Source organism: Peromyscus californicus, unplaced genomic scaffold (genome assembly GCF_007827085.1).
Source record: "Peromyscus californicus insignis strain IS unplaced genomic scaffold, ASM782708v3 Scaffold_15__1_contigs__length_86483966, whole genome shotgun sequence".
In the NCBI taxonomy this organism is placed as follows: domain Eukaryota; kingdom Metazoa; phylum Chordata; class Mammalia; order Rodentia; family Cricetidae; genus Peromyscus; species Peromyscus californicus.
The window spans coordinates 83,442,443-83,455,099 of NW_026294447.1; the positions used below are offsets into that span (position 1 = coordinate 83,442,443).

Below are 12,657 nucleotides of genomic sequence, written 5' to 3' on the forward strand. Positions count from 1 at the left end.
ACTACCATCACCACCACCTCCACCTCCACCACCACCACCACCACCACCACCACCACCACCACCACCACCTCTTCCTCCTCCACCACCACCACCTCTACCACCTCTATTATCACCAACAGTAGGTTTTTAGGTTGACTTGGTTTCTTCCCTAAAGAGCTGCAATCCTTGGACTGATTCTCTTACTGGCTTTTGCATGCTCTAACTACAAAACACCCAGATTCACTCCCCTACCAAGCCTCCCACTCAGGCTGCATTTTATTTATCTCTCTTGTGATGTTTGGTCTCTGCCAAATAAATCTCCAAACAGCCTATGTCTAGTTTCCTGAGGCTTCAAGTTCTTTCCCCCCACCAAAGTCTCTAACCTGGACACTAAACAGTAGGAAAGGACTTTATGTTACAAGCGCTTGTAAATAATGAAACAGAAATGGCATTGATCAATCCTTCTTCCAACCTCTTCATTATCTCCATGCTAAATGTTTCTCCCAGAATTTAGATCTCCCTCGGGGAGATGCAGCCCACAGTGCATGTGTGAGACACATGACACATTTTGTGCTCAGGTCTGGGCGACAAGGTGAGAATCAGGTCTCAAACATCGTCCGAGCAATAGAGTTGGTGGCAGCCTCATCTTTCCCTGGGTTCTGCCTAGGAAGGCTAGATTTCTCTTGGGCCTACCCCATAGGGCTATGGTATCAGGAGGAATAGAGACAGGATGGAATGATTGTCTTTCTTTGATTCAATGACCTGCCTTGAAACACTCATCTGGCCAGATTCCATTCACTCATTCAAAATGACTTTTGAATTATTTTATTCTTTAAGCAAAATCCCCTAATATCCTGGCACATGGGGCTAGGTGGGGCTGGGGGGAGCTGGGGGGGCTGGGGAGTTGGGGGGGCCACGTGACTGACATTTTAGCAGTGGCTAAAAAAGTTGTAAAGTGGACACTCGTTCTGTTTCCTTATATGCTTATCAAGTTTGAATTTAAACCACAAAGATGATTAGAAAATGAGTATGCCTTACAACATCCCTCTTTGTGAGGGCTCCTGCCACCAGAGTCTCTACATTCCTTCTTTCTTAAATGTAGACGAATTTCTACACCGTCTTATTAAATAAGAAACACAGAGCCAAACATAGGGGTGAAAGCCTTAGAGATCAGGGAAACAGTGAGAGCCACCAGCCAACCTTAGCTCACCATGCTGCCGAAGCTTACGCCGCCATAGCTTCCCAAGAGAGCTACTACCCAGGCTTTTATGGCCTTGCTCTTCTGCCCTCTCATGGGCTCCTAGTCCAGCTTCCTCACTTCCTTGTCACTGTCTGTACAGACCTCCAGGTCTCTGTGGTTGGTAGTGGGACTAAAGGCGTGTGTCACCACACTTGGCTCTGCTCCCTAGTGTGTCCTTGAACACGCAGAGACCCTGCCTATTCTTCTTGGCTTGTTGACGGCTTCATCTCAGTGTCCCATTCTTTCTTCTCGGTTTGCGGGTGGCTTCACCTAAATGCCATCCTTTTATACTGAGGCTCATTCTCCCCTCCCCGCCCCCCCTCCCCCACCCCCAGTGTAAAGCAAGAAGAGCTGGCAAAGCAGCATGTACAGTTTGTCCTGTTGCTGAACCAAACCCTGGAAGAGAAAGCCACAGCTACTATTTATATCAACGACACCTATACCAGAATAAACTTCGAGAAAGAAGAAATAGTACTCCAAAATCAATGTATGCAAGAGGCAAGTGACTTAATGGAAAAACACAAAATAGAGTATTATGAAAAGAAAGAGCAGTTGGCTACCCAGGTAAGTGGTAGGATTTATTCTTTATAAATTCAGAATTGTCTTGAATCGGAGGCAGGAAATGGGATTTTTTTTTCTTCTGAACAAGAGTGGAGTGTTGTTGGTTGTTTTTGCTCTTTTAGGGGGTATTGTGGGTATTTATTAAGGCAACTCCACGTAGTTAAAAAGGAGGTTTATTCTTGGGTAACTTACAGCCAGTAATGGGGTTGGTTATAGGATCCGGGAGAGGTGAGATGCAGCCCAGCGGTGTTCTCAGGAGAACTCTGCTCAGTCTACCATCCAGCATCCAGGATCACCAGGAACCAAGAGACCTGGCATATCCAGATCTTGGGTCTTAAGGGCTCCCGTCTTCGCCCTGCTCCAGGGGCAGGTCATAGGTAGGTGTGGCAGTTACCAGGACCCTCACTAGGGGTAGTATTTCCAGGTCAAAGCTGGAACAGCTACCCACTACAAGGGGATCTGTCACTCAGCTCCCAAACAAACCACACACTGAGGCTTCTTCTTAATTATAAATGCTCAGCCTTAGCTTGGCTTATTGCTTGCCAGCTTTTCTTAAATTATCCCATCTAGCTTTTGTCTCTGGGCTTTTTCCTTTCTTTATTTCTATATACCTTTCATTGTTTCTTACTCCATGGCTTGCTGTGTAGCTGGGTGGCTGGCCCCTGGAGTCCTCCTCCTACTCTGGCTCCTTCTTCTTATCCTCCCAGCTTTCTCCCTCTATATATTCTCTCTGCCTGCCAGCCACACCTATCCTTCCCCCTGCCTTGCTATTGGCCATTCAGCTCTTTATTAGACCATCAGGTGTTTTAGACAGGCACAGTCACACAGCTTCACAGAGTTAAACAAATGCAACATAAACAAACAAAAGTAACACACCTTAAAATAATATTTTCCAACAGGGGAGTGAGAAACTCACAGCTGTATTTGGTTGGTTGCTTGCTTGTTTTGGAGCCTCCAGGAAAAGATACTCAGTTGGATACCTTCAGTTCACAGAACAGAATACAGGGCAGGGTCCATGTCTCTGTAGTGGCCTCATGCCAATGCAGAGATGAGGAATTGGCCACCATCTTACCCAGTTCCACTTCTATATCCACAGAACCCAGGAGTCAGGCAGAACACCTGCTATTCCAGCAGCAGCAACCTGAGGCAGGAGTCACCTTCAGAGGGGCTGCCTGACTCCAGTGCACAAAAATCAAACTGTATTGTAAACAGAGGCTTTTCTGCCCCACCCGGCCCTGTAGCCACTTTAAAAATAATCACTCAGAGGCTTTATATTAGTTACAAACCATTTGGCCTATTGCTCAGGCTTGTTACTAACTGGATCTTACAACTTAAATTAACCCATATCTATTAATCTATGTTTTGCCATGTCTCATGTGCTCTAATACATCTTGCTCCTTTGGCAGCTTCTCCTGACTCCACCCTTCTTCTCCCTGTATCTCTGCTTGTGTTTCCCACCTGGCTCTATCCTGCCTTGCTTTAGGCCAAAGCAGCTTATTTATTAACCAATGGTAATAAAATATATTCACAGCATACAGGAAGACATCCCACAGCATTCCCCCTTTTCTGTATAATCAAAAAGGAAGTTTTTAACTTTAACCTAGTAAAATTACATATAACAAAACAGTTATCAAGCAAGAATCGTAGTAACAATATCTAGTCTATTTGTATTTGGCAAAATTAAAGAAAATATTCTATCACTTTATCTTATTTTTGTGAGTCTAAAGTTTCAGATCTAATTTACCTTTTATCATAACTAAGGAAAACTATAATTGTAACTATCTAGTCTTCAACTCCATCAAAGACCCCAGAAGGATATAATATTACCTGAGTAAACAGGAAGTGTATTGCAAGCAACTTCCAAAACTCTGGAAATGGCAGAGGCATCTGGCTGCCTGGATAGTCACCCAAAGTTCTTTTGTAACATTGGGGCATCCATCTTCAGCCAACAGACCTAGAGTATCTGGCAGACTTTTCAGTGCAGCAGGAAATTTGAAGGACTGTCTTGCCTATTTTGGCAAAGCTCATCTGTCACTTTCCTCTGTGTCCTGCAGAATGTCTGGCAGTTTCTTCTGTGAAGCTGGAACCTGAAGGACCATCCCGCCTTGTTTTTGCAAAGTTCAGTGGCCATTTTCCTATGGGTCCTGCATGTCCAGTTTACACAACATACTGTGAAGCAGTCCAGGCAAGAGCAGTTTCTTGTCTAGCTAGCCTCACCACACTGAAAGCAAACTCCATAAGGAGTTTCTTTGATGCTGATCATCCTCTTTGAAGTAATTGGTGCTGCCAGGAGCAGACATGTCTCACTGTCTAGAAAAGTCTGCATTCTTAAAACATTTTAAATGCCATATTCTATAGGTCTTTGAAGTGTTTGAAGATTACCTGTCTAATTGAAATATATCTTTGTATACCTAAAAAAACCTAACTAATATGGTTATAAGTTTGAGTATTAAGCATGACTAACTACTAATCTGTATTTTTAAATATATATTACATTTTTAAATGAGCTGCATGAACATAAACCTTAAACAAGAGTAGAAATATACATCTAATATAACAAAATTGACTTTAAATTTGTATCAATAAACCGAAACCCAAAGGCAAGACTGTATTATGAGGCTAACAACTTTTCGAGGTCAGAAGCAGAGGTGGCTCTGCTATGTTAATTGAGGTCACTGTCCTACTGCTTAGGGTCCTTTTATTTCTCACTGTGCCTTGGTGGCTCTGGGAAAGGTAGAACCATCCCCATTCTTCCTCTACAGAAAGGAGCTGCACCTAGGATGGACACTGAGCTTTTGTTGTTTCTTTCCCAAAGTGGGAATGGGCACAGGCTTGGGGACTTTCGACATTTTTCACCCTGAGCCTCCAGTTTCCACCTTCAGACACAGGAAATCAAACTTGAGCTTAAATGGAAAGGGAAGAAGGAAGATTAGTTTATTACATTGCTTTTTTTAATTTTATGGGTTTTCCCCCTAATTTTCAACAAAATGTATCTATCACCAAGTTTCACTCGTATGTATCTGTACTCTGGTATATAGATATTGATATATCTATATTGGGTCACGTTCATTCAGAATAGATAACAATGAAAAAAGTGGCAAATGGCTTCGATCTAAAGACAGCCAGACATAAGTGTTCACAGAGTTTTCATTCACTGTGCTTTCTTATGCCTCTCTGCTCATTATTGCCTTGTTCTTTCAGTTTGCTGACAAAAAGGTGTTGTGTAATGTTATTGTAAGATGCGTTACATTGTTTATGCTGTGGAACATTTGTTTAATGATGCAAGGATGTGTTGCATTCTTTCATGTTGCATTTGTTTAATTCTGTGAAGCTGTGTTACTGGGCCTGTCTAAAACTCCTGATTGGTCTAATAAAGAGCTGAATGGGCAATAGCAAGGCAGGAGAAAGGATAGGAGGGACCGGCAGGCAGAGAGAATAAATAGAAGGAGAAAAAGAAGGAGGAGCAAGAGAACAAGAAAAGGAAGGCACTAGGGGCCAGCCACCCAGCCACACAGTCAGCCACGGAGTAAATATGAAAGTAAGATATACAGAAGTAAGTAAAGGAACACCCAGAGGCAAAAGGCAAATGGGATAATTTAAATTAAGGAAAGCCAGCTAGACATTAGCCAATTTAAGGCCGGGCATTTATAAGCAAGAAAAAGTCTCTATGTGTGATTTATTTGTGAGCTGCATGGCGGGCCCCTCAAAGAGTAAAGAGTAAAAAACCAGCCAATAATAAACAGGTTTGATTTTAATAAGCATCACTCATTCCCCTAGAGTCTGATATATGACCAGATGTTTGATTTGGGTAAAAGAAGGAAAAAATTGTCCAACCTCCTAAGCTGCCCTGTCTCCAGTGACTTTGTACTCTCTACCTTTAGTTGGGTTTTATTTTCCATTAGGGAGTGTGAACTGGGGTTTCTAGACAAGCGATTACTTCCTTCACTCCCCTTCTCTGCTTAATGTACCTTAGTGTGGTACCCATTGCTGGGATGCTGCAGCAAGTCCCTCCAGTGGCAAGATGCTTTTACCCTTTCTTAGCAGTGGTCCCTGCCACATTGCTCCTGGAAGTGCACTGTCTCCACAATGTGGAGCTGGAGTTTGACCCGTAGGCTGCTTGGGTTTGTCTTTAACACCCGGAAACAAGTACACCCTGGCTTCGTTTCATTTTCTTTGAAAGTGTTAGTTTACTTAGGTGGAAAAATGGTGCTTTTAAATTAAACATGAGTTAGGCCGACAAGCTGAAAGGTCTTTCTCAACTCTGGTGTGCTAATAGACTTTTTAATTGGCTTCTTATTGTCGCTCTAGATGAAAGAGTTTAAGCAGTCCTGCGAAACAAGCAGAAAGGAAACGTATAGTAAGAAGAAAGAATTGACCAGACTACAGAATAAAATCATAAAAATGAAGCAAACGGTCACCACCAGCACAGTGGTAAGAAAAAACAAACGCCTCCTTCCTTTAGCCCAATCTGAGCATACCTGTTTGTTTCTTAAGGTTTACTTATCTTCCTGCGCTTCTGAGAGGATGCCAATGGCATGTTAACATTTCCTGATGCTTTCTTTAAAGTGTTAGAGCATGTCCAGACTGTATTTGATGGACTAAAATACTTTGAACATGATTTTAAAAGCTGCATGTAGAACTACCGACATATATATTAATGCCTGCTAATCTTTTACCACAATTAGTTGAGTGAATGGGCCTATAGCATATCAGAAATCACAGGCAAAACCACACAATACAGCAATTACAGGGAAACAGCACACTTTTCTCCCATAATGCTTCACTAATTCTGTCATATGTTACATGAGGTGCACATGCTAGCCTTAATTATGATATGTCCATTATGACATCTAATTTTTACAACATTGGTAAAATAAAAGTTTTCTCACATATATGTGTTTGAAGAGACCATTATCTGTTTTTAGATTTCCACATGGCAAGATGCAGAGGTCAGACTAGGCTTAAGAAAGTTGCTATGCAGAGCATTGCTTCATCTGTATGCCAAAGCTCACCTCCACTTTGAGCCTCCCAAAGGATGAGGAAGCTCTCCATCAGTAGATTTTAGGAAAATTAAATGTAAGTTTTTAAAGTAGATTCCAAGATGTCTAAGGTCAATTTGCAGCAGTAACAATCTCCCCCCAGAGCCTGCTGCACTCCCTGCCATCCCCAAACTTGAGTGTCACATAGACCTGAACTTAAAGTTTGATCTACCAACCTATTAAATGGGAGTGGGGGTGGGGTGGAGAATGCACTATTGCCTAGTACAGTGGATTTTTGTGGAGATTCCCAAAGCATAGACTGAGGCCAAGGGAAAGTACAGACTAACATGTGCATGGAATCTTCAATTTAGACACCTCTTTGGCCAGGTCAAACTGGTGGAATTTGACAGAAAAAGAATTGACTGTAATTCTTCAAGCATGGGTGGCTGAGGGCTGGAGACAGTGAATATTAATTAGGCTCATCAGTTTTGCTGGCATGTGAGATTTATGAAACCCAAACTGGAAAATGTAAACTTGGGCAATGACCATTAGCCCTGATAACTGATCAGAGTCCTTTCAACATTCTGCTGATTTTGATGGCTGTTCTAGAATTTCAGTTAACTCTGGACCCGTGTTTCTATAGTCAATCACAGGGTGCTCTAGAGAGAGAAACCACTTTGAATAGCTTTTGCTCTGTTGGGTGGCTTTCTAGGGAGTTTCTAAATTAACATCTGTCCCCAAAGTGGTAACACACCAGTCACCTAAAGAATGACTCATCCAGTTACATCCTGATGAATACAAATGTGTTTTTAGAGGAGATATGTACACACACACACACACACACACACACACGTGTGCACGCACGCATGTACACACACACATATACACATATACTCATTATTGTATTTAGTCATCTATCCCCACCAAAGTGTTTTCTTTTCTTTCTTTTTTTTTTTTTTCTGAGACAAGGTTTCTCTGTGTAGCTTTGCTCCTTTTCCTGGAACTCACTCTGTAGCCCAGGCTGGCCTTGAACTCAACAGAGATCTGCCTGGCTCTGCCTCCTGAGTGCTGGGATTAAAGGCGTGTGCCACCACTGCCCGGCCTGTTTTCTTGTTGTTTCAGAATTGGGCTTTTTTTTTTTTTTTGCCAAGTTGAGTTTATTTAAAAAAAAAGTCATAAAAATGACCTTTTCTGACTAAAGTGTGGCCCCACCATAAACATTGTACGATTGATGCATAAAATCCTTAGAGAACCTGAATTGCTGCTATGAATCGTTTGCTGATGACTGGATGTCATATTTTTGTACTTTTGTTGACTTTCCAATAGATGCTTACCGATCACAATTTAGAGATGACTCGGCTGCAGGAGTCATTAGCCATTTGGGAGAGAAAGGTAGAAGACATGAAGAGAGTTTGCTCAAGTATAGAGGAAAAAGTGTAAGTGGGACACTCTGTTTTTACTGAAGCACTTGAGACGCCAATTAGTCAGCTTTCCTTTGTCACCTTAACACAATACCGGGTATAGTGGGCTAGCCCACCGTTGTAGAGGCCACAGATCATGGTCATACGGCCCCATTGCCCTGCCATGTATAGACAGTACATTGTGAGAACAGTATAGGATATAGAGAACCTGCTTACAACACAGGGAGCAGGAAAATAGGAAAACAAGAGACTGTGGCCCCCAGTCCCAGTGACCTTACACCTGTACTGGGCCCTGTCCCTTAGAGACCCTACAAGCGCCTCATATCCCCACCTTGGAGACATCATCTTTGACTCCTTTAGGAGACCAGTCAAGGTTCAAAGGGTAACAACTAATATGTTACCTTCATTTTCAGGAACACATTGCTAATATTAAATGGAAAATATATTTTGTTTAGGCAAATCTGTAAGACTGTAGAGTCATTCCCTCCCTTAGCCAGATTTCAGATGATCCGTGGTGGGGTGCAGGTGCTGTAGACACATGGTAAATGAAGGAAGTCTTTGGAACGTATTAACCTAACTTCAGTTCCTCACTCTAAAAGTTTCCTATGGGGAAGGGCATTGGTGGGGCACACCCTGAGTCTGTAACACACCCGGTTACACTGTGAATACTTGCCTTATACTCAGTCAAGGGGTCTTGTAAACTTTACTGAGAAAACATAGAGAAGGCTTGGGCAAAAATCATTCTTACATGAGGAACTACACCCAGAACCTGAAGAAAGTCTTCTCTTTGTCTAAAAGATCATGGCCTGCTTCCTTTGAAGAGAGTGTTTCAGCCTTCTGTCTTAACCTGTACCCAGTTCTCTCTTCTTGGTGAGCACATGTAAATGTATGGCTGTACCAAACCTTCTGAAATGACCTGTGACGAGGCTAGCACATCAGCCACAATTGACCAGCAGCCTCTGTGAGTTCATATCAGAATGTGCGTGGCATGACTTTGCTTCCTGGACCAGTCAGGTGTGGCCATGGAAATGGAATCTTGTAATGTGGCTTCCAAGGCCCACCCCAGTGATTCACTGACATCTGGGGAGATAAACTGCAGTCCAAGCAGACTCCTAAAAGACAAGTCACTTTATGATAGAATCATTTACACATATATTTTAATGCTTTTTAATTAAAATTGTCTTCTAAAACGGGAACAGCAGAATACAACGCTAATCTCCCATCATGGTTCTATAGATACGCACAAATCTTTATATTGGATATAAGATTTTTAAAATAGGAAAGCTCAGTTAATATTATAATTAAAACTTAGTGGGGAGCCGGGCAGTGGTGGTGCATGTCTTTAATCCCAGCACTCGGGAAGCAGAGACAGGAGGATCTCTGTGAGTTACAGGCCAGCCTGGTCTACAGAGTGAGATCCAGGACAGGCACCAAAACTACACAGAGAAACCCTGTCTTGAAAAACCAAAACCAAAAACAAAACAAAAAACAAACAAACAAAAACAAAACAAAAAAACTTAGTGGGGGAAACGGTGATATAATAGTTTCAACTCATCAATATTTCTAAGGAAAACTGTCAAAAATGTAGAAGACATGAATTATTTCTTCCTTTTTATTTTTGAGATTATAGTGTAATTATATGTCTCTCTTCCCTCCTCTCCCTTCACACCCTTCCATATATCCCTGCCATCTCTCCTTAAAAATTCACGGCCTCTTCTTTCACTAATTGTTATTACAGGCATATTTGTATATGTGTATGTACGTATACGCATGGTCCTAATGAAATCTATTCAGTCCATATAAGGCTGCTTGTATGTGTGTGTTTAGGGCTGGCAGTTTTGACAGGGGTCAAGCAATTGGTGTGCTCATTCCTAGAGAAGACCACCTCTCCCACTCCCAGCTTTCCTCTCAGTTGCCTGTATTTTTTGATGAGGGTTGAGCCATCATGGGCTTTTCCCTGTCCACTTTGGCGTGCCCACTGGTATTATCTTTGTTCAGTCCACGTGTATTTTCCCTTCCCAGAAAGCTCCCATTTCCCTAATGAGATCATTTGTACCCTACTATTCATCTCTATATTGCTCCCAAATTCCCCTATCTTGGCAGTGGATCCTTTTTAATTTCTCGGTTTCTGAATTACTACAGGTTATGTACTCATATCTAAAGATTCAGAGCTGGGAGCCTCCAATGAGGGAGAATATGCAGCATTTGTCCTTCTTGGTTTGGATCTTTCTATTATTCGCTTAATATGATATTTTCTAGTTCCCTCTGTTTACCTGCAAAGTTCCTGATTTCGTTTTTATTTACAGCTGAGTAGTATTCCAGAGTGTACAGGTACCCCCATTTTCCTTATTCATTCATTGGTTGAAGGACATTGAGGTTGATTCCATTTCTTGGCTATTGTGAATAGAGCAGCAACTAGTAAGTCTGAGCAAGCATCTGTGGAGTGCAATCTTGAGTTCTCTGGGCATATGCCAACGAATAGTATTATCATATGGCTGATTCATTTTTAGATTTTTGAAAATTCTATACATTCTCCATTCTGTGGGCTTCCTCTTCACCTGACTGATTGTTTCTTTAGCTGTATAGAAGTTTTTTAATCTCTTGAAGTCTCACTTGTCCACTGTTGGCTTTATTTTTATTTATTTATTTATTTATTCTATTATCAACTTGATACAGTACAAATTCTTATCCTAATTGTGAAATGTTTCACTGAAGCTTGCCCAGTGATTGAGTAAAACCAAAACTTATTATAAGCCACAATCATCCTAGGGTCCCCCCTGCTATGTAGCCTCCCTGTTTCTGTAGGTTGCAGTCTGATTGTTCTTTGCTTTTTAGTTAGTATCCACTTATGAGTGAGTACATACCATGTTTGTCCTTCTGGGTTTGGGTTACCTCACTCAGGATGATATTTTCTAGTTCTATCCATTTGCCTGCAAATTTCATACTGTCATTGTTTTTCTCTGCTGAGTAGTACTTATGTATATGTACCACATTTTCTTAATCCATTCTTCAGTTGAGGGGCATCTAGGTTGTTTCCAGGTTCTGGCTATTACAAATAGTGCTGCTATGAGCATAGTTGAGCATGTATCATTGTGATATGATTGAGCATTCCTTGGGTATATGCCCAAGAGTGGTATGGCTGGGTCTTGAGGTAGATTGATTACCAATTTTCTGAGAAACCACCATACTGATTTCCACAGTGGTTGTACAAGTTTGCATTCCCACCAACAGTGGAGGAGTGTTCCCTTTGCTCCACATCCTCTCCAACATAGACTGTCATTAGTGTTTTTGATCATAGCCATTCTGACAGCTGTAAGGTGGTATCTCAGAGTCGTTTTGATTTGCATTTCTCTGATGATTAAGGGTGTTGAGCATTTCTTTAAATGTATTTAAGCCATATGTGACTTTGTAGGGCAAAAGACACGGTCAATAAGACAAAAAGACAGCCTACAGAATGGGAAAAGACCTTCACCAACCCCACATCAGACAGAGGACTGATCTCCAAAGTATATAAAGAACTCAAGAAACTAGACATCAAAATGCTGAACAATCCAATTAAAAAATGGGCTAAAGATCTAAACAGAGAATTCTCAAAAGAAGAATCACAACTGTTGGCTTTAATTCTTGGGCAAATGGAGTCCTGTTTATTAAATCCTTTCCTACAACTACATTATATAAAGTTTGCCTGTTTTCTTCTAGAAGTTTCAGTGTTTTAGGTTTCATGTTTAGGTCTTTGGTCCATTTGTAGTTAGTTTTTGTGCAAGGTGATAGATATAGGTCTAACTTCATTCTTCTATATGTGGACATGCAGTTTTTCCCAGCACCATTTGTTGAAGATGCTTTCTTTTCTCCACCTTATGTTTTTGGTGTCTTTGTCAAATATTGAGGGTTTGAAATTACATGTGCTCATGTCTGAGTCTTCATTTCTGTTTCTTTAGTCCACATAAGTTTTTGTACCAGTACCATAGTGTCTTTATTACTATGGTTTTGTAATGTATCTTAAGATCTGGAATTATATTCTCTTCAGCATTTCTCTTTTTGCTCAGGATTGTTTTGGCTATCTTGGTTTCTTTGTGGTTCCATATTAATTTTAGGATAGTTTTTTTTTTCTATTTCTTCAAAGAATGAGATTGAGATTGCATTTAATCTGTAAACAGCTTTTGGTAAAATGGACATTTTTACAATATTAATTCTACCAATCCATGAGCATGGGATGCCTTTCCATTTTCCATTGTCTTTATCTATCTCTTTCTTCAGAGGTTTAAAATTTTCATTGTATAAATCCTGCATTTCCTTAGTTAGGTTTATTTCTAGATAATTTATTTTTCTTGAAGCTATTGTGAATGGGAGTGTGTCCATTGTCTCTTGTCTGTCTGTTTGTTGCTGTTGTGTAGAAAAGCTATTGATGAGTGCAAGTTGATTCTGTATCCTGCCACATTACACATTACCAAATTTATTTACCATTTCTGGAAGTTTT

At 41.1% G+C, this 12,657-nt stretch overlaps 1 protein-coding gene across 1 annotated transcript in view; it reads left to right on the top strand.

The window, feature by feature from the left end:
• Positions 1–12,657, top strand: part of Ccdc175 (coiled-coil domain containing 175) — a 67,292-nt gene that overhangs the window by 9,712 nt on the left and 44,923 nt on the right. Inside the window, exons 5-7 of the mRNA XM_052739634.1 lie at positions 1,555–1,783; positions 6,089–6,211; positions 8,086–8,195. Coding sequence (XP_052595594.1) covers positions 1,555–1,783; positions 6,089–6,211; positions 8,086–8,195 — 462 coding nt within the window. The remainder of the gene's footprint in view (positions 1–1,554; positions 1,784–6,088; positions 6,212–8,085; positions 8,196–12,657) is intronic.